We start from the raw sequence: 26,901 nt of genomic DNA, 5'->3' as shown, positions 1-26,901 counted from the left end.
CATCTGTCCAATGGCCAGCTTCACACATCCGTCCACATCAAACCCACCAACAAGCAACAGTACCTCCATTATGACAGCTGCCACACATTCCATATCAAACAGTCCCTTCCCTACAGCCTAGGTCTTTGTGGCAAATGAATCTGCTCCAGTCCTGCCCTGAAATGAGATCCATCCTTCATTAAATCCTCCCCACTCCACCAAGAGTGTCTCCGCCGTCCACGTAACCTTCGTAACCTCTTGGTTCATCCCTATGAAATCCCCAAACCACCTTCCCTACCCTCTGGCTCCTACCCTTGCAACTGCCCTCGGTATAAAACCTGTCCCATGCACCCCATAACCCGGAAGGTGTACACGATCAAAGGCAGAGCCACGTGTGAAAGCACCCACGTGATTTACCAACTGACCTGCCAACACTGTGAAGCTTTTTATGTGGGAATGACCAGCAACAAACTGTCCATTCTCATGAATGGACACAGGCAGACAGTGTTTGTTGGTAATGAGGATCACCCTGTGGCTAAACATGCCTTGGTGCACAGCCAGCACATCTTGGCACAGTGTTACACCGAGTTATCTGGATACTTCCCACTAACACCAACCTATCAGAACTCCGGAGATGGGAACTTGCCCTTCAATATATCCTCTCTTCCCGTTACCCACCAGGCCTCAACCTCTGCTAATTTCAAGTTGCCACCGCTCATACCTCACCTGTCATTCAACAACATCTTTGCCTCTGTACTTCCGCCTCGACTGACATCTCTGCCCAAACTCTTTGCCTTTACATATGTCTGCTTGTGTCTGTATATGTGCGGATGGATATGTGTGTGTGCGCGCGCGCGCGAGTGTATACTCGTCCTTTTTTCCCCCTAAGGTAAGCCTTTCCGCTCCCGGGATTGGAATGACTCCGTACCCTCTCCCCTATAACCCACATCCTTTCGTCTTTCCCTCTCCTTCCCTCTTTTCTGATGAAGCAACCGTGGGTTGCGAAAGCTTGAAATTTGTGTGTGTGTTTGTGTTTGTTATTGTTTCTATCAACGTACGAACGCTTTCATTTGGTAAGTTACAGAATCTTTGTTTTTAGATACATTTTTCCCACGTGGAATGTTTCCCTCTATTATATATATCCTCTCAGGAGCGAGTTGTCATTGCATTGTCATTAACTTACAAATTAAGCATGAAACACATAAATGCAAGTAAAACACGTTATTCACCCAGTAAAACAAACAACCACTCCGTTGTAGCTTAACAATTACGTACAGTTTTTTGGCAAAGTTGACGGTGATGGTGGCCTCAAGAAGGCACTACAGCTGACAGATCTACACTGCCACATCATTCATCAAGTGACATCACATTACATGAAGACCCAATGATCAAGTAGCCTCTCATCTCAGCTGGCAGCAGTGAATTACACAGACTGTGTGTGTCCTTTTGTTTTATATGATCACTCCACTTAAGGTCACTCTGGATAGATACAGCTAGATATTTTACAGCACACTCTGTCTCCAGCTGTTTTTCATCAATAGTGTAGCTATACAGTAGTGGATTTCTTTCCCTATGTATGCACAATATCTTACATTTATTTACATTCGGGGTCAATTGCCAGAGCCTGCACCATTCATCAATTCCCTGCAGGTCATTCTGCAAATTCTTACTATCTTCTGGCATTGCTACTTTGGTACAGACAACTGCATCATCTGCATCTACAGCGAGTGCACAGTGAGTTCACGGTACGACCAGTCCACGGTTGGAGTCCACTCAACGAAGCCAGAGAGCTAACATCGAAAACAGTTATCAGACAGTGGTACCACTGCCAGTGCAATGGACCTCACAAGTGAACCTCCAGGAAGTTATCTTGGTATATAACTTGGCAGATACAGACTTGCAAGAAGAACTATCAGATTTCTACTTCATCAAGTTGCAGGCTTAGTTATTGGTAATTAGCTGTTCCAGGAGGTGTAATCAGTCTTCAGTTGGATCACAGTCCTATACTTTGTTTGAGTATTCTAATAAACCTGTTTACTGTACTTATCTGTGCAGTTGTCTCAGACACTATACTAGTTCAGTTGTATTGTGGTGATGTGCCACTTCACAACACAGAACAAAATGCATAGAAATACTGGTACATTAGCAAAACAATTAAAAGATAACTTAATCTCACTTGTCTACAAATCATAAAAGAAAATGTACAAACTAGTTATTATACTACACTTCTTTTTCAAACAAGATGTCTGTGATTAATGTACATCTTTAAGCACCAATATGCCATTTTCATCATTTTATTATGACAAATTTTACCAATAATGATGCATTTTTGAGAGATTCTTGATGTGCTTGTGTTCCGAAACCGCATTTGTTCATACGACATAAGATAAATGTGCTGCTGCTTAATTTGTCTGCTAGTAAGGTTTTGTTAGTCCCATCAATTTGTGAATATGGCTACCTGCTGTGTGCATTTCTATACATATTTAATCATACTGATGAGTGTTAGTAATTCCTACCTACAACATTTTACTCATTAAAATAATAATAATTCTTCTATGGAATATCAGGAGTTGTCAAGATGAAACTTTTTCAATTTGTTTTCAAATTTTGCTTTACTGTCTGTCAGACATTTTATATTACTGGATATGTGAACAAAAATTTTTATTGCAGCATTATGCACCCCTTTTGTACTAAAAACAACATTAATGTGGAGTAATAATTGTCATTTTTCCTTCTGGTATTGTAATTATGTACATCATTGATCCTTTCGAACTGTAGTGAACTATTTTCAACAGAGTTCAAGAGGGAATAAATATACCATGCAGCAGCAGTCAGAATACCTACATGTCTACAAGATTACCATGGGTGAGCACCATATATTATGCTTACAGCACATCTTTCTTAAAGATGAGTTACCCAGAACATTATTAAATGCAACATATGACAACTTATTATTCTGTCTCTCCCCAAGATTTGCAATAATTCGAAGTGCAAAAATGTGGCTGAACTACATTATTTTAGAAGTTCCAGTTTAAATTTTCTCACAATTTATTTTTTGCTCCTCACCATATGTTACACTTATCATTAGTGTATTATCTAGATGTACAGAACTGAATATGTTGTGTCGTTTTGTAATTAAGAGTGAGACCATTCGCAGAAAACCAGTCAGTGACACTTAGGGGTACTAGTTTCCATTTCTTCTGTTGCTGTACGTATGCTAGGATTGATTACAGAGCAAGCATCACCCACAAAAAGAACTAACTCTGCTTGTTGCACACACAGACACACACACACACACACACACACACACACACAAAACCACAGTCCCTGGCAGCTGGAGCCAGACTGCGAGCAGCAGTGCATTATGGGAAGCAACCGGGTGGGGGTAAGAAGTAGGCTGGGGCGGGCAGGGGGAGCGATAGCAGGGTGGGGTTGGGGAACAGTAAAGTGCTGTTGGGAGCATGCGGGGATGAGGTGGAAAGTAGGGCAACTATGTGCAGTTGGGAGATTACAGGGAGGGCAGGGGAGAAAAGGGGGTAGCGTTGGTTGAATAGAGGGCTGTGTAGTGCTGAAGCAGGAACAGGGAAAGAGCTAGATGAGTAAGGACAATGACTAACAAAGGTTGAGGCCAGGAGGGTTATGAGAACGTAGGATACACTGCAGGGCGAGTTTCCACCTGCACAATTAAAAAACGCTGGTGTTAGTGAGAAGGATCCAGATGGCACGCTCTCAGCAGTACTTTACTGTCTCCCACCTCTACTCTGCTATCCCTCCCCCTCCCCATGCCAGCCTCCTCCTTACTCCCACCCAGTTGCCTTTGCCATAATGCACTGCTGCTCATAGCCTAGCTCCAGCTGCCAGAGACTGTGATTGTGTGTGTGTGTGTGTGTGTGTGTGTGTGTATTTTTGAGAAAGGCCTTGTTGGCCAAAAGCTAACTTAACGACTGTCTTTTCGTTGTGCCTCTCTGTGACTCATTATCTCCGCTATACAGTGAGTAGCAATTATCCTTTTCATAGTAATTTTTGGAGTTTTTAAATATGAACATATGTTGTTTAAATACATTAATAAACCCTGTTAAATACAAACATTATCAGATTCAATGCTGGCTGTCTTCAACTTATTTTCTGCATATAAATCAACAAGACATCGCACTTTCAAGATTGATGAATGCATTTTAGGAAAAACTGTTAGGTCAACATTTTCATTAAGTTTTGGAATTTATTCTCACAAACACTTTAATTGCTCCCTTATCCACTGCCCAGGCCACATGAATGCAGAACTTTACACATTTATGAACAACATAACTTCGAATTATGTACCTTGCTGTAAAGAAAACATGTAACTTCCAGTTCTCTCTAATTGAGGCGAATGTCACTGTCGTGAATGTCCAACCTCCTGATCATGAAAGCTGATATACAGCTCTTGCTATCTTTGAAACGGCATGCAACATCAAAATCACATAAAGTTTGCCTCAGGTGGTGTGAATTTAGTGTGACATCCAAATCACCTCTATCCAATATGGCAGCCATAAAATCACAGATCCAATACAATTAATGAAATGAAAACATATCAAAAATTTAATTATAATAACTACAAGAACATCACGCGAACAGGATGCCTGCAGCAAAGAGAAGGTTCTGAGCAGGGAGAAGCAAAATGAAAGATATTCCAAACCTAAAATAGGCATTCAAATAAAAATATACACAAAAATCAACAACGCCAATATTACATAAAGGTCATGAAAAAACCACACAATTTGGTATTGTCACCTTCAATAAACCTATTTTGGTAAACTGAAGCTATACGATACCAATGAACGAGTAAATCTGTAAAAAATAGTGCTGAAAAATCCACTAACCGAACCTTGCTGCAAATTCTGGTATCTGAAACTTCTACTATCCTACTTAGCAAGAAGGTAGTTCTTGAGACCAAAAGACCAAAACTCACTGCACAAATTGGTACTGAAAACACCACCTGACGTACATAGCTAGAGGAAATTTCGAGACAGCCACCAAATATAAGTAAATATTGTTATCTACCAACTAAAGAAAACAACCCACAAAGTCCTACATAGTTTCATTAACATTCATTTTCACATACAAGTAAATAACAAGCCACTACACCAAAAAAGATATATGACTTACTTCTCAAAACAAACAAAAAATTATAAATGTGGTTACCAAACAAAACCCGCAGTCACACAAAAAAATCTGCACTAGAAAAAGATACAAATCCAGATGAAACTTGAGAATACAGCTACAGCCAATGACATATGAAGGTTACTAAAATGTATTTAAGAAGTAATTCAACTAAAATAAATTATAAATATTGCCATATAGTGTGACAAAAATTATATACTATGAGAAACACATGAAATGTGGGATAGTAGTTGGCGACAGGAGATGCTGACTGATTACACAATATGCCAGAACCATTGTGTAATCAATCAGAAAATGTGTTTGATAAATGTCATCATGATGAGTGAATGAAAATATGCAGCAGAATAACAAAATATTGTTGTGCAGAATACTGCAATATAAAACAGACAGTTCCGTTAAAATTTAAGCTGTATTCTTAAATTTCTGCCTAACCACCAACTAGAAAATCTGAACATTCTGAATATATCACACCAAGTTTCAGAGATATTCATTTTAAAAGTGATGGCAGTGAGTGAACAACCAAATGGTCTCATCCTAACCTAAATTAGATGTTCAGCTACGCCACAGATCAGTCCAGCATGAGAGCCAGATTTCTTCCATTCACATTCACAACCCAGTTAACATTCCAATCTAAAGCAGACCTTTGACTACACTACAGATGAGCCAGTCACCACTCTTTTCTTTCATTCTAGTTTACACTTTTACCAAAAGAGGTGCTACTTCCATCAGTCTATGCCACTAGTTCATATATAATCTGCAAGATGTGTCACTACAGCACTGTCAACTTTCCTTCAGACCAAGCCAATACTTAAGTTTAGACAAAAAGTCACTATTCCTCAACTAAAAAATAGAACATCTATCCCTAAACCACAACAGTCCCACCACAACCCACTCACTCACCAACTAATGCTTGTCATCAACACAAAATAAAAATAAATTAAACACAAATTAAATCACACACTCCTTCAAAATAAACAAGAATAAAACAAAACAAACAGCAACTTCAGTCAACTTCTTGGCACATAAGTGGCACTAAACAAATTAAGCCAGCAAGCCATAAAGTTGCAAAAACTTAATGTGCTGGACTTACTATTGCCCTTAGTGACATTCAACGAACAGTTGTTGAATTTCTTTGTAATATTCATGACAACTACTAACAATTCCAAGATGCAGAACAAACCACTTATCATTATCTACCTTCAACTGCAACCACTCGTTCTTGACAACACAACAAGCAAGTTTCGAAATTCAGACTAAAGAGCACCACTGCACACTTTCAATCACTCTCCTCAAACATGCTGCCCAGCCATGTCCTCACAACATTTATTAATTTAAATTTGTTAAAGTTAATTTAATGTTTTGTACCACTTGTATCCCAGTTTATCAAAATTTAACATTCTTATGTTAAAGCTGAGGCCTGGTACCGTACAGTCTAGTTAGCTTCATGTGTCTTTTACTATGAATGGTACAATATTCAGAATGTCAGAAGATATATGATGAAGAAACCAGTGCAGAATAATGTAAGTGAACAGCATATTAGTGTTGGTACTGTCCACAGCACAGCACAACACAACACAATACAACAAATACAAGGGAGTCAGATGACCTGTAGTTTACAGAAATATGTCATTAAAGGTTACCACTGTGATGCCACAAAGGAAAATGATGAATGAAGTTCATGCTTACACGACTATTCACTGCTAAATGTGTCTACAATATGGCCATTGGTTGTCTAGACTAATCCTCTGGTATCCAGCTCTGCAGAAGTTGAATGCCCGCTGTAGGTAATGGACCTAGATGGCCATTAGAGGGCACAGTCTCTCTGCAGTGCTGTGCTCAATGCATGAGCCTGCCACTTGTCTCGCCACGTGAATACAACAGACAATAATGTTCCTCAGGGCCAATATAAATAAGGCCATCGGTTTTGTATTCGTTTTAGATAAAAAAAACTCACTTAGCAATTGATCTTTCTCTCTCGTTGTGATTTGGATTCCATCTCTCTTTGCTCTTAGTCTGTTGACATCGTTGTGGTAAACGTTTCTGCTTTGCACTTCATAGTTTATGTAGGTAGCTTTAGTCTTGTCCTTGTCTGTCTCCTGTCCACTGTGTTTAGCTCGGTTACTGCTTGGTCTCATGTTCTCTTCCGCAGGTGGCTACAGGTGCTTCTCTCCTAGGTTCTGACATGTGCGCTGATATCTCGCTACTCGCAGGTATAATAAGTTCTATTGTTGTAATGCAATATTTCAATTGTTCACATTAAGAAACTTCTCTCTTTTTGACCAAAATCAAAGTCATTCTTGAAATATGTTCCTTTCAATATACACAACTTCGCTTGTGAATATGTAGGCAGTGGATAGCACTGCAAATGACATTTGTCTTCAATGGGTCAAACAGTTTGTCATTAACATTTCCCCTCATTTTTGGGACAAAATAAATTTGTATTTTGAGGTTCTTTGAACCTAACAGCTGTTGTCTGGATGGCTTCTAATCTGTTATTACTTAGTAAATATGATCTTCTTTAGTTGAGTAAGAGTAAATACAATAAATGAAAAATTATGATGGTTACCTAACGTTGCCAGCTGTATTGGAGGTGATCTCAGAATCTAAACACAATTGTTGTTCTTATTACAGAAGTTTATTCACCCAGATCACACAAAAATACACTATGATTACTAGTTTCAGCACATTTAAATTGCCACCTTGAGATCACTGGTATAGAATAAAAATTTACATGGCCAATCCATTGTGTTGACTGTTCACATTATTTGGATACAACAGAAATGTATATAAAGATACAATTATGGAAAATTCTAACATCAAGCTAACATGAAATGCATACAAATTTACAGTAAACATAACTTACAGAGGTGACGTTCCATAGTACTGCCTCTCATCGTACAGTAAGAGAACAGCTGTGCAAACAGTGCAAAATATTTACTAATAAAATACACGATACGTGTATAAAATGTTTTCATGTTGTGACCTTGTTGACATCTGACAGGAAACAGTTATGAGGCAATCAACAGAATAAATCATGTTTTGAGGTCACACACACACACACACACACACACACACACACACACACACACACACACACACAAGGTAGATCCCAGAAGTTACCGGCCTGACTACATTTTTAAAGTTGTAAAAATAAAACAATGATGTTAGGAGATCTGTCTTCAGTGTGGAGAAGAGATAGTAGTCATTTGGGGGCTAGATCTGCACTAGAGGGTGGTTAGTCAATCTCCTGGAAGCCACATTCTTTTACTGCAGCCTTCATAACTGCCACCGTGTGCACTGGTGCATTGTTGTGGATGGACACCATCTGACAACCTTCCTCACCTCTTTAGTTTGATGGAGTCGCGTAATTTGTGCATAAGTGAAGTATAGTTTCATGCGTTCACATTGGCATTCCTTCCTTTGAAATCAAATAAGAGAATTCCTCTGGAATCCCAGAAAATTGTAACCGTGACGTCTGTTGACTGAATGACCTTCATCTTTCACGGTGGAGCTTTACCTGGTTTATGCCATTGAAGAGATTCTCATTTGGACAGATGATCATTGTAGAACCACAGTAACAACGGATTGCAGTACTTTCCTGGTTGCCACGGCACAGCTCCAAAAAACTTGGTGCAACAAGTCACATGCTGCTCGTTCTGTACTGCAGAGAGAAGTCTGGGCACCCATCTTGCACTGACCTTTTTCATGTGTAAATGATCATGCATGATCCGGAAAATGATTGTTTTAGATAACACTAACCTTGCTGCAATTTCGTTGAATTTCAACTGCCTGTCATTCAGCACTTCACGTCCAATAATAGTGACGGTTTCTTCAGCCGCTACCTCAACAGGTCAATCAACATGTGGATCATCATCAGAAATGCTCTCTCTGCTTAGACAAAACTGTTTAGACCATTCTTTCACTGTGGAGTGTGAAGGGGAAGCAAAACCACAAACACCATCCAAACAGAATTTGATTTCAGCTGGTGCAAGCCCTTCTTTTGTCAGGAACTTTACTGCTGCACAATACTTGATTTTATCCATTGTAGCACCACAGCAAACAATATCTTACTGAAACAAGTGTCATCATCTGACTGAGGCCAGTAGCAGGCTGCCAGTTCATGTGTACATCTACTGACAGATGTCACTAGCTTCCCTCCAAGGCATTCAAGGCAATGATGCTCATATTCAAGATCAGCCCAGAAACTTGTGGAACCTACTTCATAAAATACAATTTTTGTAATACTTTTTTTTATGTATATGTTTGGAAAACCAGGTATATAATAGTTTCATATATAACATACATGTCAAAATTTTTTTAAAATAATATTACTGTTGCTTATATCAGTGTAATGGTCATTATTACCAGATACATAAAGTGGGAAACTATTAACATTACAATAATAAAAAATAAAACACAGCCGCTGTGTATGTGCAGTTGGATATGGGTGTGTGTGCGAGTGTATACCTGTCCTTTTTTCCCCCTAAGGTAAGTCTTTCCGCTCCCGGGATTGGAATGACTCCTTACCCTCTCCCTTAAAACCCACATCCTTTCGTCTTTCCCTCTCCTTCTCTCTTTCCTGATGAAACAACCGTTGGTTGCGAAAGCTTGAATTTTGTGCGTACGTTTGTGTTTGTTTGTGTGTCTATCGACCTGCCAGTGCTTTTGTTTGGTAAGTCACATCATCTTTGTTTGTGATTTAATTTCCCTAAACTAGTAAATATTGTGTATTTTGTGTGATCTGGTCAAATAACCTTCTGCACTAAGAATAACAACCATTTTTAAATAAAAAACTAAGTCCCCAGAAACTGTAACAGGCATGCTGCAAAAGCGAATAAATAGTTTACATCTCCAGCTTACTAATACTTGTTGTGTATTACGTACAAAGATTTTAGAGCCTGACATTAACAAAATATTACTCAAGGAAAGAAATCTTAAAAGCCATTAAAGAGGCAACTGAAACAGTATCTATTCCCCAACTAGTTTCAATCTACTGGTGGCTGCTGCATAGGCCTACATACAAGTAACTTATGTAGTTACAGGGTGGTATACAATAATCAAACAAGGCTCAGCCATGTGATTACCTCATTCTAAAACATGTTAATTTTGTTTGCATATGATACAAACACTGCAACAAATAGCAAATCAAGTACAGATTTCGAAATGGCTGCTAATCAAATTTTCATTACCGAGCGAGGTGGCGCAGTGGTTAGCACACTGGACTCGCATTCGGGAGGACGACGGTTCAATCCCGTCTCCGGCCATCCTGATTTAGGTTTTCCGTGATTTCCCTAAATCGCTTCAGGCAAATGCCGGGATGGTTCCTTTGAAAGGGCACGGCCGATTTCCTTCCCCATCCTTCCCTCATCCAAGCTTGCGCTCCGTCTCTAATGACCTCGTTGTCGACGGGACGTTAAACACTAATCTCCTCCTCCTCCTCCTCAAATTTTCATTGATATTAATAAATGGTTTAAAGCTAATTCAGTGGCATTAAACTCTGAAAAGACCCACTATATGCAGTTCACAACCTGTAAAATATTTCCTTCCAGCATGTGTATAACATATGAAGACATGCAGATCGAAAAAGTTGGCATGTTAAATTTCTGAGGTTACAATTCCATAAAAAATTCAATTGGGAAGGGCATACCATACAACTGCTGAAGCGCTTAAACAAGTCTGTAATTGCAATGCTAATGACGTCAGATGTAGGAGACAAAAATATTTAAAAAACTTGCATACTTTGCTTACTTTCATTCTACTATGTCATATGGGATCATATTATGGAGTAACTCATCAAACTAAGCAAAAGTTTTTAGAGTGCAAAAGCATATAATAAGACTCATTGTGTGTAAATTCAAAAACATCATGTAGAAACCTGCTCAAGGAATTGGCTCTTTTTCAGGATAAATTTCAGTCATCAGTTGTAAATCAATTTAATTATCTTTACCGGGAGGGGGGTCAATGGAAGCGTCCGATTCCACCCGTAAGGCATGGAATTTTTGAGTACGTTGATGTTGTGCTGTTGTATTTAATCGTGCCCTCTGGTAGTGGACGTGGATATTCTGAGATGTTGTGCTGTTGTATTTGATCGTGCCCTCTGGTAGTGGGCGAGGATATTCTGAGTTTAAAGTGCGGTACTGGGTCTCATTTGAGTTTTGGTTGTCATCGTGCTAACTTGGTTTCAAGTTTTGGTAGTTGGTGTGGTAACATTGGTTATGGAAGTGTTTTCAGTGAGTTATTGAGGGTTTTTTTTTTTTTGTTAGGTTTGATTAGTTTGGTGTTTGTTGTGCAGCAAAAAGTCTATTTTTCTATTTTTTTAAAATTGTTTTCTTGTTAGGTATGGCTACGACAGTGAAGTTCATGAGTGTATCATTACATTCAGAGATGAGTGATGATAAGGCATCCGATATACAATTTCTGGAGATGTTCCATCTTATTGCCGAGTATGTTAGGTGTCACGTTTGTGGCAACAACATGGACATGTATATGTAGCATTGCTGGCATGTGTGAATATGTGTGTGTGTGTGTGTGTGTGTGTGTGTGTGTGTGTGTGTGTGTGGGTGGGTGGGTGGTGGACAACTTATGTGGTATTGCCACAGGTTTCTGTTGGTAAGTAACTTTTGTTTTGGTTTTATTCTATGGTAATTGTAATGTTTCATTTGTTGTATGCTTATGGTAGGTCACTTGTGTTTTAATTGATCTAGTGGACGTGGGGTTTTTGGTTTTTGAGTTGTTGGGATTTTCATGGTATTTGGGATTTTCAGTTGTTGGGGATTTGGTTCCACTTTTCGGAGTTGAAGGTGCTGGTTTTTTGGTACTGATAGCTGCGGCTGAGCTATATAGCTCAAAGGAAATGTCTGCTTCATGTGGTTTTGTTGGTGTAGCAGAATGTTGTAATTTAATTTCTTTGTTTATATTATTTTTTGGGATGGTGTGGTGTTTTTTTATTGTTGTCTATTTAGCTTGTCCCCGTCCTAAACCCCCAATTTTCCGCAGCTGTCCTGTTAGTTTCATTTTATTTTAGGAGTGAGACATTATTGTGTCATTTTTTTTTTTGTTAGCACGTGTATGTAGTGATTTCATTGTTTTCATGTTGTATACACTAGAAGTAGCCACTCCCGCCCACCATTTCGCCATTTTCATAATGTCATGGGTCAAAGGAAACGGGTGAAATCTGATGCTTCTGCAATGCCCTTTACCAGTTTCACAAATTAATTTGTCATCTTCAGAAGCTTAGTTTAGCAGCCAGTCAATATCTTCTTCACAGAAAGATAATGCCATGGTACGTTCAGAACTTTAAATATTGTAGGTGATTAATTTTAAACATTCTGACAATTTACATTAACTGAATCACATCTATGTGTCTATTGTGCTACCAGCAGTGGGTGTTCTAATCGATGCATCTCAGTACATTTATTCCTTAATGAAATTTGTTGTGAGTAATGTGTGTCCAAACAATAGCTCAATACATAGGATCAATACTAGCAATAATTTTTTTTTTTTTTTTTTTTTTTTTTTTTTTTTTTTTTTTTTTTTTTTGTGGGTTTAGGGCGCACAACTTCAATGGTCATTAGCGCCCTGACTACTCTAAGAATGCACCGCGAGGCACAAGTTGACCACAACAACTAAAAGGGAAAACACGATAAAAGACAGACTGACAGGCATAGGATTAAAAAACAGCATCATCAAATGTCCTTAGCGAGGTGTGTCAAATTGATAAAACGAAGAACACGAGCAGCTGCTCGTGGGTCATCCGCTAAAATGGCATCGAAAGTATTTGGCAGGTTAAGATCGAGGCGCAGTGTGTTAAGATCTGGACAGGACATTAAAATGTGTCTAACCGTCAGCAAGTGCCCACATGGGCAGAACGGCGCCGGCGCAGCCGTCAGCAGATGGCGATGGCTGAACCGGCAGTGTCCAATTCTTAACCGGGCTAAAACGACCTCCTCCCGCCGAGAAGGGCGTGAGGAGGACGTCCAAGCCACGGGAAGAGGTTTTAAGGCCCGAAGCTTGTTGTCGGTAAGTGCAGCCCAATCGGATGTGCCACAGAGATAAGATGCGCCGACAAATCACCCTGCTAAAATCGGACGAAGGGACGCAACAAGAAGCTGTTCGAGGCTGGAGGACCGCAGCCTTGGCCGCGGCATCTGCAGCTTCGTTCCCAGGGATACCGACATGGCCCGGAACCCACATAAAGCTAACTGGAGAACCGACGTCCACCAGCTGCTGAAGAGAGCGTTGGATCCGGTGTACGAAAGGGTGAACCGGGTACGGATCACTGAGGCTCTGGATGGCGCTCAGGGAATCTGAGCAGATGACATAAGCAGAATGTCGGTGGCGGCAGATGTAAAGAACAGCCTGGTAGAGGGCAAAGAGCTCAGCTGTGAAGACCGAACAATGGCCATGGAGCCGGTATTTGAAACTTTGTGCCTCGACAATAAAGGAACACCCGACCCCGTCATTGGTCTTAGAGCCATCTGTATAAATGAAAGTCATGTCGATGAACTTCGAACGAAGTTCCAAAAAACGGGAGTGGTAGACCGAACCGGGGGTGACCTCTTTTGGGAGCGAGCTGAGGTCAAGGTGAACGCGGACCTGAGCCTGGAGCCAAGGTGGCGTGCGGCTCTCGCCCACTCGAAAGGTTGCAGGGAGGGAAAAAGTAAGGTGTTGAAGGAGGCGACGAAAGCGAACGCCAGGGGGTAGCAGGGCAGAGACATACAACCCGTATTGACGGTCAAGAGAGTCGTCAAAAAAGGAACGATAAGACGGATGGTCGGGCATTGACAGTAGCCGACAGGCATACCGACAAAGCAGTATATCGCGCCGGTAGGTGAGTGGCAATTCGCCAGCGTCAGCATGAAGACTCTCTACGGGACTGGTATAAAATGCTCCGATCGCAAGTCGTAAACCCCGATGTTGTATGGAGTTGAGGCGGCGTAAGATGGATGGCCGTGCAGAGGAGTATACGAAGCTCCCATAATCCAGCTTGGAGCGGACGATCGACCGATATAGACGAAGTAGGACGGTTCGATCCGCTCCCCACGACAGACCACTGAGAACACGGAGGACATTTAAAGAACGGGTACAACGGGCGGCCAAATATGACACATGTGGAGACCAGCTAAGTTTCCTGTCAAATGTAAGGCCTAAAAATTTGGTTGTCTCCACGATTGGGAGAGCAACGGGACCGAGTCTTAAGGACGGTGGGAGAAACTCTTTGTATCGCCAGAAGTTAATACAGACCGTCTTCTCGGCAGAAAAACGGAAGCCATTGGCGACACTCCAGGAGTAAAGACGGTCAAGAGAACGCTGAAGACAGCGCTCCAGGACACGTGTACACTGCGCGCTGCAATAGATGGTAAAATCGTCCACGAAAAGGGAGCCTGATACATCAGCTGGGAGGCAATCCATTATTGGATTGATCGCGATGGCGAAGAGAGCGACGCTCAAAACTGAGCCCTGTGGCACCCCATTCTCCTGGCGAAAGGTGTCGGACAGGACAGAACCCACACGTACCCTGAACTGTCGATCCATTAAAAAGGAACGAATAAAAAGAGGGAGGCGACCGCGAAGGCCCCATGTATGCATGGTGCGGAGGATGCCCGCCTTCCAACAGGTGTCGTAAGCCTTCTCCAAATCAAAGAACACAGCCGCGGTCGGGCGCTTCCGCAAGAAGTTATTCATAATGAAGGTCGACAAGGTAACCAGATGGTCAACAGCAGAGCGGCGCCTGCGAAATCCACATTGTACATTGGTAAGTAGGCGTCGAGACTCGAGCAGCCAAACCAATCGAGAGTTAACCATTCGCTCCATCACTTTACAGACACAGCTGGTAAGCGAGATAGGTCGATAACTGGAAGGCAAGTGCTTGTCCTTCCCCGGCTTAGGAATCGGGACAACAATAGACTCGCGCCAGCATGCGGGAACATGTCCCTCAATCCAGATGCGATTGTATGTACGAAGAAGAAAACCTTTACCCGCAGGAGAAAGGTTCTTCAGCATCTGAATATGAATAGAATCTGGCCCTGGAGCAGAGGACCGTGATCGGCCAAGTGCGTTTTCGAGTTCCCGCATGGTGAATGGGGCATTATAACTTTCACAATTCGAGGAGCGGAAGTTAGGTGGCCTAGCCTCCTCTGCCTGTTTGCGGGGGAGGAAGGCAGGGTGGTAATGAGCGGAGCTCGAAACCTCTGCGAAAAAGCGGCCGAAGGCATTGGAGACAGCCTCAGGGGCCACAAGGACGTCATTCGCGACCTTCAAGCCAGAAACTGGTGAGTGGACCTTAGTGCCAGATAGCCGGCGCAGGCTACCCCAGACAACAGAAGAAGGAGTAAAACTGTTGAAGGTGCTTGTGAAAGCAGCCCAGCTGGCTTTCTTGCTTTCTTTGATAATACGACGACACTGAGCACGTAATCGTTTATAATTGATACAATTCGCCACTGTAGGGTGGCGTTTAAAAGTGCGTAAAGCACGTCGACGAGCACGTAAAGCGTCTCTACATGCTGCGGTCCACCAGGGGACCGGTACGCGACGTGGAGAAGAAGGAGGGTGAGGGATGGAATATTCAGCAGCAGCGAGAATGACTTCCGTGAGGTGTGCGACCTGACGATCGCAGCTTGTAAAGGTTTGATCCTGAAAGGTCGCCCTGGAAGAGAAGAGCCCCCAGTCTGCCTTGGAGATGGTCCAATTAGAGAAGCACGGAGAGGGGGTATGCTGCAGGAGATGGATAACACACGGGAAGTGGTCGCTCGAATATGTATCAGAAAGTGCATACCACTCAAACCGGCGTGCAAGTTGGGGAGTACATATAGAGAGGTCTAAATGGGAATAGGTGTGAGATGTGTCCGAAAGAAAAGTAGGGGCGCCAGTATTGAGGCAGACAAGATCGAGCTGGTTGAAAAGGTCTGCTAACAAGGAGCCCCTCGGGCAGGATGCTGGAGAGCCCCAAAGGGGATGGTGGGCATTGAAGTCTCCAGTTAACAAAAATGGTGCAGGTAGCTGAGCAATAAGTTGCATCACGTCTGCCCTGGTAACGGCAGATGACGATGGAGTGTAAACGGTACAAAAGGAAAACGTAAAAGTGGGGAGAGTAATGCGGATGGCAACTGCCTGCAGGCCGGTGTGCAACGTGATGGGATCGTAGTAAATATCATCCCGGACCAGCAACATAACCCCTCCATGAGCTGGGATACCTACCACAGGGGGTAGGTCAAAACGCACAGAGGTGTAGTGTGCCAAGGCAATTTGATCGCATGGGCGTAGCTTCGTTTCCTGGAGGGCTACGACAAGCGGACGGTGCAAGCGGAGCAGCAACTTCAAGTCCTCTCGGTTGGAGCGAATGCTGCGAATATTCCAGTGAATAAGTGCCATCGTAAGAAAGGAAAGATGAGAGAAGTGGTCACCTCGAAGGCCGCTTAGGGCCTGGCTTCGAGCGAGCACTGCCGCCGCTATCAGTAGGCGGACAGTCATCGTCCATTGGGTCTATAGGGTCATCGGCCATCTCGGGAGGATGGCCGGGAGGGGGAGCTTCCTCCGCCAGTGAACGGCCAGATGTACGGCGACCAGCGGTGCGGCCAGGCGAAACGGATGACGGCCTGGGGCGGCAGCCGCTGGGTGGCGCAAGAGAAGAAATGCGCCGTGGCGGGGAAGGAGAACTGTGCTTCCTATGCGCCTTTTTGGAAGGACGTGTAGTGGAAGTACCGGCCGAAGGCTGGGAGGTCGAGGTACGGAGGAAGTCTGCACGGGATGGTTCCTTCTTGAAGGCCCGTGCATCTGACTTCGGTGTCTTCGTCTTAGCAGAAGCTGAGGAAGGTGCTCGTGTCTGTGGGGTGATGGGAGGAAGAGGAGACGTCGACCGCGCGATCTTAGCACTGGCCGAACGGACGACCGTGGTGCTGAAGGTCAGATCGCATGTCTGGGTTGCTACCTCCCGGGTAGTCCGAGGAGAGGCGAGGACAGTACTGTATTTCCCCGCTGGGAGCAGCGTGGGCTTCCTACTAGCCAATAGCTTGCGAGCAGCCGAGGTGGACACTTTCTCTTTGACCCGAATTTCCTGGATACAGCGTTCTTCCTTATAGACAGGACAGTCGCGGGAGGATGCGGCATGGTCACCCTGACAGTTCACACAACGAGGAGACGGAGGTGGACAGTCACCCTCATGGGCATCCCTGCCACAGGTGACACATTTAGCCGCATTGGAACAAGACTGTCGAGTGTGATTGAAACGCTGACACTGGTAGCAGCGCGTAGGTGTCGGGATATAGGGGCGAACAGAAATAACCTCGTAGCCCGCCTTGATGCGCGATGGCAGCTTAACACTATCGAAGGTCAAGAAAATTGTCCGGGTCGGTACAAGGTCATTGTTGACCTTTTTCATGACCCTATGGACAGCCGTCACGCCCTGCTCAGCGAGGAATGATTGAAGCTCCTCGTCAGTCAATCCGTCGAGGGAGCCAGTATAGACCACACCACGAGACGAATTCAAAGTTCGGTGGGCCTCCACCCGGACAGGGAACGTGTACAGGAGGGTGGCCCGAAGCAGTTTTTGTGCCTGAAAGGCATTCTCAGTTTCTAGTAATAAGGTGCCGTTACGCAACCTGGTACAGGATTTGACAGATCCGGCTATGGCATCTACGCCCTTCTGAATAACGAAAGGGTTGACAGAGGAAAAATCCTTTCCGTCCTCAGATCGAGAAACTACGAGGAACTGTGGGGCAGGCGGTAGTACTTTTGTCACTGTTGGCTGGTCACGTTTCCGTTTTTGGGTCGAAGTCGAAAGAGATGGAGTAGAATCCATTGCGGAGGAATCCCCCATGATTGCCAGCGTCTCCGATGGCGCGCTCCTTCCTTGTGGGGACCCTCTCAGAGGGCACTCCCGCCTTAGGTGAATGTTTACACCTCAGGTCACACCTCCCGAGAAACAGACGGAGGGACCAATCGGCATGGTCAGAAGGTATCAGCTCAGGCAATCACCCCTCCCCGGGCCTGGCCTTTACCAGGGGGTACGCGCGTGCCTTACATGTCTACCCAGGGCGGGGACTTACGCGTTACCCCGTCACCGGCTACGCGTGCGAACGCGTGGGTCGGCCTTCAGGCACGCACAGGGAGGAAGGAAGAAGAGGAAAAAGAAGAGAGAGAGGGAGAAAGAGGACAGACTGTCTCAAACGCCGAGGCGGAGACCAGAGAAGGCAAGGAGAAGAAGGCAATGAGAAAGCAAGGGGAAGAAGGCAATGAGAAGGCAAGGAGAAGAAGGCAATGAGAAGGCAAGGAGAAGAAGGCAATGAGAAGGCAAGGAGAAAAAGGCAATGAGAAGGCAAGGAGAAAAAGGCAATGAGAAGGCAAGGAGAAGGCAAGGGAAAGAGTAAGGAAGCCAGTGAGGTGGAGAAGAGCAAAGAAAGGAACCAACAAAAGGAAGGAAGAAACGAGAAGTGAAAAAACCAAAAGGACCACGATGATAGGTCGTGGAACCGTCCGTCTCCGGACGCAGGCGCGAACTACCCCCGTGAGGGGGATGGACTCCTTTTAGTCGCCTCTTACGACAGGCAGGAATACCGCGGGCCTATTCTAATCCCCGGACCCGCAGGGGGGAATACTAGCAATAAGAAACATAAAACCACCTACCTTGGTCCAAAAAGGGATCAAATGTTCAGGAAGACACAGTTTCAATAAATTGCCAGCAACCATTAAAAACTTTATTTTAGATAATGCACAGTTTAAACAGAGTTTGAAAGAATTTTTGGTAGGCAACTCCTCCTACTCTATAGACGAATATCTTAACAAGGACGGTTAGACCAGCTGAAGTAAAAACGTCTTTTAAGACTTCTGTTCTGACAGCACTTGGTCACATTGGTCAAGTCAGATTAGGTATTTTGTTAATGATAAATTTATTAAAAGTGCATGACTACATTTCATTCTGACAATGTATTAATTCTGACAATGTATTAATTCTGTCATATTATACACACGTTTTGACAATCTCCTGACAAATGATCAGGGAAGTGAGTATTATATTGAAATATGCAATGGTTTCATGTTATACTTTCTGACATGTTCTACACCCACAAGAATCATTCCAGTTTTGGATCAACAGCACGAAAATTGGATCTCATCTAATCTAAACTTACTTCTAGTTGAGCCACTGAAAGAATGTCCTATACAGCTGGTTGCAATGTTTTCAATGCTGCTATGTGGCTATTTGTTGTTGTTCTGTGTCAGACAACCATCGGACAAACATGCACGGCCTCAAGCTGTAAAGGTGACAACATGGGACGATCACCATGGCAATGTTTATGCAATCCACACCTCAGATTGGCACCAAAGTGTCCTCTCCACACGATGCACTTCACGTGTGTAATGTGTCAGGGGCGTTGTTCCAATGGCCTGACTATACATAACTTGTCAACTTGTGTTAAGTCATACAGAAATTCCTATGACCAACAAGAACTGTGCTGTGTATGGTAGTCATCACATCCATCCAGGGATAACATATTACAAGAACAAACGGAAATACATAATAAATACTATATACAATCAAATACTACAACTTTGAGAACCGGTGCTGGCATTCCTTGAATAAACAATGTACACTTGTCTATATAGTGTACTGGGAGGTGACATAACACAAATGGTGGCATAATCGAAAATACAACATGCTGTTGGAAAGACGTCCGACTGTCATACAAGCTGCAGTTGCTATTTTAGGAATTTCTCTGCATCTTACGTAGGATGACATCTGATGTAAGTGACATTTTGATAATGATATGATATTTGATGACAGTATCCAGGCATGCTGTATGTGTCATTTGGCATGTGTATGAAGTTATCACCAAAGCATGATCAGAAGACAGACAATCGAGTTCTGGAATAAATGATAACATTTATATTGCATCTTCAATGAATTTGGAGATTTCTTTCCTTTAACATATTAATGCACAGGAGCTCAACACGGAAAAAAGAAGATCAAAGCAGTACTTACTTGCAAATGGGTATCTCTGTGCCCAGTCTTCCCATAAGCAGAATTCTTAGTGAGATATCTTCGGATATTCTTTAATGCTTCAACTTCTGCATCAGCTTCATCAGGTGTGATATCCTTTGGCTCAAAATATACTAACTTTGAAAGTGTCCCACCAATGTCCATCCCAAACCACGGCATAGCTTAAATAAAAGAAGTGCAGGACATGTAATGAGTGTCTGTCCAATCAACACATATTTACATTTAAAAAAACATTCGCATACAATATGCAACATAATCAAAAACAAAACAATAATTGCTGAACAAGAACGTAAAGTGAATAGTCGACATAACTGTCAATGAAACGTAAAATGAAACTGCAAATTCTAACTACTATTTTCATCTGAAAAAATAAGCAAGAGCCATTCTGAAACTTCTACAGAACAGCAACAGGGCATGTGGAAATAAGATTTACCAGAGTGTACTGTCTACGATAAGTGGCTTCACGGACATCTGTATACTCAGAAGTGACTAACTTTTAAGATTTCTATTAATTTTTATCACTGCAATTATAAAGTAAATTACTGTTAGGATTTTAAAAAAGCATCTGAAATGCTTCTCACAAGGAAACATTGGTTAATGAAAATAACTTAACCTCATAATGATCTTGTAACAGAAATTCATTAAATAATACAGGTTGGCCAAAGTAAAAGTGGCGACAAGATGCTGCAAATGGCCATAACTGATGTCAATCCTGTGTTCAATTTATCAAACTGTGAGAGATGTGTAGCAGCTCTGCCTGAGGATATTAGCAACAGCATTTTCAATGTTCTGCTGTAGCTCTTTCAGTGTGCAAGGCTTATTTGGGTACACCTGACTCTTCAATTTGCCTCACACATAAAAATTACAGGGAGAGATCTCAGGCAGTCGAGGTGGCCAGAAGATTGCAGTGCTTCTGCTGTTTGTACTCAACTCACTGAACACCCCATGTACTTGTGATAAGGTTGTCAAGGTGATGTTTACTGTTGCTCGGTCTTGCTGAAAATATCCATACTGCCATTCATCTTAAATGAGTTGATCCCCAAACGGATTCAACGATTTCTGCACACAGCAGTTGCCATTAATAGGTTGGTGAAAGAATCATGTTACAATGCGGATGACAGACATCGCACATCAAACACCAATCTTGAGATTATGCAAAGGCTCTTCAAAGTACATATGGGGATTTTCTGATGCACAATGGTGCATGTTCTGTGAGTTCAAATACCCCAAAAGGCTGAACCAGGCCTATTCTGAAGAAATATAAAAATGATTCCATTTCACTCGGGAACTACCAGTAGAGCTCAACACTCAAAAATTTAACAAAACACTTTAACTTGTGTACAACAAGAAAATTGTAAGAATACAGATGCAGATCCTTCCTGATAATGTTTTGATATGACCATCTCTTAATTCACCACTTTAAAAAATAAACAGTGCTGAGATTCAAACTGTGTTCCTGGTTTTCTTCACTTGAGCAATGTTTTCTGGTGTTTGAACTCTCTTCAGATAATTATGATTTTTATTGGGTTCAGAATGCATTTCATGCCATTTTACCACTAAGTTTTGCACTGCAAGCTTTGCTGGTTGATTTACCAAAACACTTGCATTTTTAAGCTCTTGCACAAACAATTCCACACTTGTTTTTCACCAACTGTACTTTGTATAACACTCAACAAACACACACTGTTTTGTCACTAAATATAATTTTGTATTGCTTTGATCTGGTCAGTAAACACATCTGCTCCTCTCACACACTCAAATGTAATGGCGCAACGAAGAACTCAGGACAGAGCCTGAAGGAGATGCACATGTGTAGACACGAGACAGCAAGCGTTTAGTGCATCAAAGTCGCGGTTCCCAGCATTTTATTTGATGGGCGGTTCTCCTGTTCATTAAAAAAGGTCGGTTCCACATCAGTCTCACAAATATTTTCTGGGCCAGTTTTATTTTGCACACCCTGTACATTACCAAAACAACTGTTTGCATTCAGTCGTATTAATCTGCAAGGATCCAAGTCCGTGTACTCAAGAACTGGCAAATGTCATGAACTGTGGTCATTCTGCCATCATGCAACATTTTCATGCAATGGAGAAGATTCAAAAACTTGATGTATGGATACTGCATGCTCTAAGCCAAAATCACAAAAATTAGCAGGTGGCCACTTTGCGGCTCTGCTTGCTCACCATTAATTGGCTTGTGAACATTACCGATCTCCTGTATCATTACTAGTGATGAGAAATGAAGTCTTTATGCTAACGTAAGGAAAACAATGGACAGGTTGAGCCCAAACAAAGCAACATCTCTCCATACAAAGACCTGCCTGCATCCACGAAAGATAATATTATGCATCTGGTGGAACAGCTGTGGTGCAGTGTACTATGAATTTCTTGCAGATGTAATATAACAATAACGAGCAGGAAGACTGCAAGAAGTAATATTACTATGCAATAATGCCCGCCACACATTCTGCTAAACTGACGAAAAACACTATATAGGAGTTGAGTTGGGAAGCTATTCCACACCAACCTTATTCACCTGATCTTGTGACCTCAGATCTTCACCTTTTAAACTCTATTGAATAACCTTCAAGGAACTTCTTTTGCAGATGAAAATGTGCTGTGAATGTGTCTCGACAAGTTCTTCACTCAAAACAATGTGATTTCTACAATCACAGAATCGAAAAGTTATTCCAGTGTTGGCAGACTGTTATAAATAATGAACAAGAATACATTATTGATGACTAAAGTCTCTGTTATGTGTGTCTGCTAAGAATATGCTACAAACTTATGCACCAATCCAAAACAAAAATTCAAACATGTACAGAGAGATATTGACATTTCCTTCCCAGTACCACTTTTGAATGGAACAGGAGATGGGTTCAGTAACGAACAAAAAAGTAAAGGGGCATCAAAGAAAAATATCTGGAGATTATTAGCTTCCTGAACTTACACAAAGAAAAAAAGAAAACTCAAGGGGCAGCTGGGTTCATTTACAATAAATTAACGTGATTATCCCTCATCACTGTCCTGGCATTATGGTGGAGTTTCTTACAAATGAATCTCATGATGTAAGATACTAACTCAGCATAATGTCAAATAATTGTCTTGAATTAACAGTAAGTGCAGTACTGTTTTATCCTTGCTTAGGGGGACAAATACAATGTTCAAACTGCATCAAGACCCTACAAACTTTTTATGCATTTGACTCACACCATTTCTCTTAATCTTTTCAATAATAAGTAACTAATGCTCATGAAATGACTAGGCAAATTTTGTTTTCCCCAGAAGCACACAGTAAATGGAAGACATCACTTTGAGCAATAAATATCACACAAGTGAAGTTAAGAGGACAGAAACAATCCTTACATTTCTGGGATTTCTTTCTTACGGAACTCGCAAAACAGAATTTGACCAAATATGGCAAATAAAGATAGTAGATTTCATCTCACCAAGACACGGGACCATATATTTTGTCTACTGACGCTGAAAAGTAATGTAGATTCTGAATTCAATGATGATTGCAAATGAGATCACTGATATGGATTAAACGCGCACTACACTTGAATAGTTCACTATTCATCAGCAGTTACCAACATCTTATTGTCACAAATCCATGCAGAATTAATTACTTATCCCAAAAGAACACTTAAAGAGAATTAAGATCAACATTTTTACTGTCTTCTTTTCTTGGACTTAATTTTGTATCTTCACAGAATCAGTATGTTAATTTTTACATTTGGCGGTCTTAGTGTAGAGCTGATATTTCCTTCATGGGGGACCACAGTCACGTGAACTTTTTAAAAGAAATTTCCACCATTTGACTATAAATTACTATTCATTTATTTTACACAATCATGATTCAGCTTTATAGCCTTTCTCTAGTGTAAGTGGAAACGTTATTAGAGTCCGACAGGCTTAAATGACATGTCATCATTGAAATAACGTATACCTGGTCTTATAAACCAGTCGTCATATCACAGTGTAAGACTAAATATCAAAGATACATAATAAGGCTGAAATGGTATCTTTGATATGCACTCATATCCCGTAATATGACAACTGCTTTATATGCCCAGTCACATGTTATTTCAAAAATGACTTTTCATGTTGAACTTCAGAACAGCTGTAAAGCTGAAATCATGCCTGCGCGAAATAAATGAATAGTAATTTACAGTCAAACAGCACAAAATTCTTTCAAAACGTTAGTGATACAGGATGGCAGGATGCACTTTCTGTTGCCAAACGCAGCTATCCAGGCGGATCAAAATTCACGTTACTATCGTTACCAAACTATTGGCGTCATGTTTTCACAAGAGACTTATCAATCTCATTTTCACACAAAATTCACAGCAAAAGCGATTAAAAAATTTCATCTGAACAGATGTCAATTTTCGTATTAAGCTGTCATCACCAGGTATCCAAAATCAAACACTGGTTTGAGGACAAAATGACATGGTGGACCAACAAAAGCATGTATCAGTACACCTCATGAAGTTCAGTGTATACCCCTTTCCAGTTGCAGTAGGAGATGTCAAACACTGGGAATGACATGCAGTAGTGACTAAGAAATGAGTCATCTAACACTGACAATTAGGTACAGTAACAAAAGTTCTTTAGTATTTATTTATTTACTTATTTCAGAAAAGTTACTGAACTGTTAAGTGTTAAGAGCTGAGGGGCTACACTGACAAAAAAAAAAAGGGCACAAATAAATAAAAGGAAGATGCTATGGTAGATGATGTTTTGGCAACTGGACTACAGAAGAAAACAAAATATACAATATCAATAACAAACTAATGCAGCCCTCTGAATCCACCCTCCCCCCTCACTTGTTGAGTCTACAGTGAGCCACCTGCCTCAAAAGCGATACATTCATCTGAAAAAACTCATTTATATTCAGAATATCAAGAGAAATAACTGACACAGAAGATATTATTAACTGCATTGAATGGCAACTCGATCTGGGATTATATTACACTAGAAATGGAGAGGAGAGAGAGGTTTGCCATTCACTCTGAAAAATATTCATGAATGATCAATGGTAAGCCCAAGTCACAGTAAATCATATACACTGCCGGAAGAAAAATTAGTACCCTCTTTTACAGGTTTCCAATTGACTCAATATTTAATGTTGCAACAGTTTGTACAGAGTACATTAAATGATTACATTTACAGGTCAACAGCACAAGCAGTTCTAATGCACGAAATATTGACCTATTCTGAAACACCCATATTCGTACATGGTGCAGCTTCCACGGGCGGCAATGCAGGCAATGGCTCCATCATCCTGTAGATCATACCAATGGTGAACACTGTCCTCAGATGTGTTACTCCACGTCAGCTTGACCTGTTCACATAGTTCTGTCAGAGTTCTTAATTGGCAAGTCACCCGAGTCACTCCTTGCCGCCTCATATCCCACATGTGCTCAATTGTAGACTATTTGGAGATTGTGCTGCCCATAGGGAAGTTGCTGCATGTCTTTTAGAGCATGTTGAGTTTTACAGGCAGCGTGTGGGCAAGCATTATCCTGCTGGAAGAACACATTACCTTCCTGTTGCAAGAAAGTTGTACCTTATTGCACCCCATACCATAAGGCCTGGGGTAGGGCCAAAGCCAGAGTGTCTTGTATGAATGCACTCTAAGAGACAGTGCGCACCAGGTCTATGCTGTATGCAGAGACGACCATCACCTGCATGCTGGCAGAATCTGATTTCATCACTAAAGACCATGGCACACTATTCCATTTTACCAGTGATCCTCTGACGGCATCAGCTGAGCTGTGCACATTGATGCTGTGGCATAAGTGGAAGACAGGCTAGAGGTGTGAGTGCTCTTAGTCCCACTATTAACAACTGGTTTGCAAAGTTCATGTTGGCATGTCTGGGCTCGCAAGGGCTCTTATCTGTGCCATGGTAGTTGTAAGATCTGCCACTGCTGCCCTTACTATATGATGTTCTTGGCATGTATCTGTGCTGTGCAGAACACTGATACCAATGTTGTTGCACAACTGACACAGCATGTCCAAATTGTGTGGGAATTCTTTGAAAGGACCATCCCGCTACTTGAGAAGCCGCAATTTGGCCCTTTTCAAACTTGCTCAGTTGGTTGCATGAGTGCACCTTTGTGGCAAGGTTGTCTCCTTGTTTCACATGTTCGTGCCACACTGAGCCTTCTGGCTGTGAGCATTCCCTATTAATGGGCAGCCTCTGGTAGCTATGCCACTATGCTGTCTGTTGGTGGACAATGCAGAAACCATTCAGTACATATACTATCCCACAGATGGCATACGCCATCATCGGAACAAAATCAGTGTGCACTCCCCAACCCAGCAGTGTAGTTACAATAATAAAAACAGTTATCTGCTAAAACTAGTTTTAAAGGAACCAGCATATGTCTTCCTCAATAGCATCATACTTTATTGACAAATATTTATGTAACATGAAGCTTCACTGAAAGGTTTTATTCATCAGTCACAATTTATCTTTAAAGTTAACAATGGTAATTTTTTAATTAAAATAATATTCCCATCATAGGTTTCCCCAAAGAAAACTTCCATTAAGCTGAAGTGATGGAAATTCTATGTGAATAGTGTCTGAATCACTGTAACTGATCATTCTGATATGGCAATCCATTCTTAGAAATACATCAGATAAATAATTTACACTAAACCACCAATGAAATTTGGGAGTCAAGTTGCCTGAAGCCCTTAGGCATCTTTTGCATACTGATACGAATAAACTATAGCAGCTTTTCATAATAGCACAATCATC

The 26,901-nt window shown here is 41.9% G+C and overlaps 1 protein-coding gene across 7 annotated transcripts in view; it reads right to left on the bottom strand.

Moving 5' to 3' along the window:
* Window positions 1-26,901, bottom strand: part of LOC124606997 (pantothenate kinase 3) — a 175,257-nt gene that overhangs the window by 51,261 nt on the left and 97,095 nt on the right. For all 7 annotated transcript variants that reach the window (XM_047139145.1, XM_047139196.1, XM_047139178.1 and 4 more), the window contains one exon: window positions 20,114-20,292. In XM_047139145.1, coding sequence (XP_046995101.1) covers window positions 20,114-20,292 — 179 coding nt within the window. The remainder of the gene's footprint in view (window positions 1-20,113; window positions 20,293-26,901) is intronic.

This window comes from Schistocerca americana, chromosome 1 (genome assembly GCF_021461395.2).
Source record: "Schistocerca americana isolate TAMUIC-IGC-003095 chromosome 1, iqSchAmer2.1, whole genome shotgun sequence".
NCBI classification, from domain to species: domain Eukaryota; kingdom Metazoa; phylum Arthropoda; class Insecta; order Orthoptera; family Acrididae; genus Schistocerca; species Schistocerca americana.
Note: the sequence above shows the minus strand (reverse complement) of the source record. Positions and strands in the feature narration are given on the sequence as shown.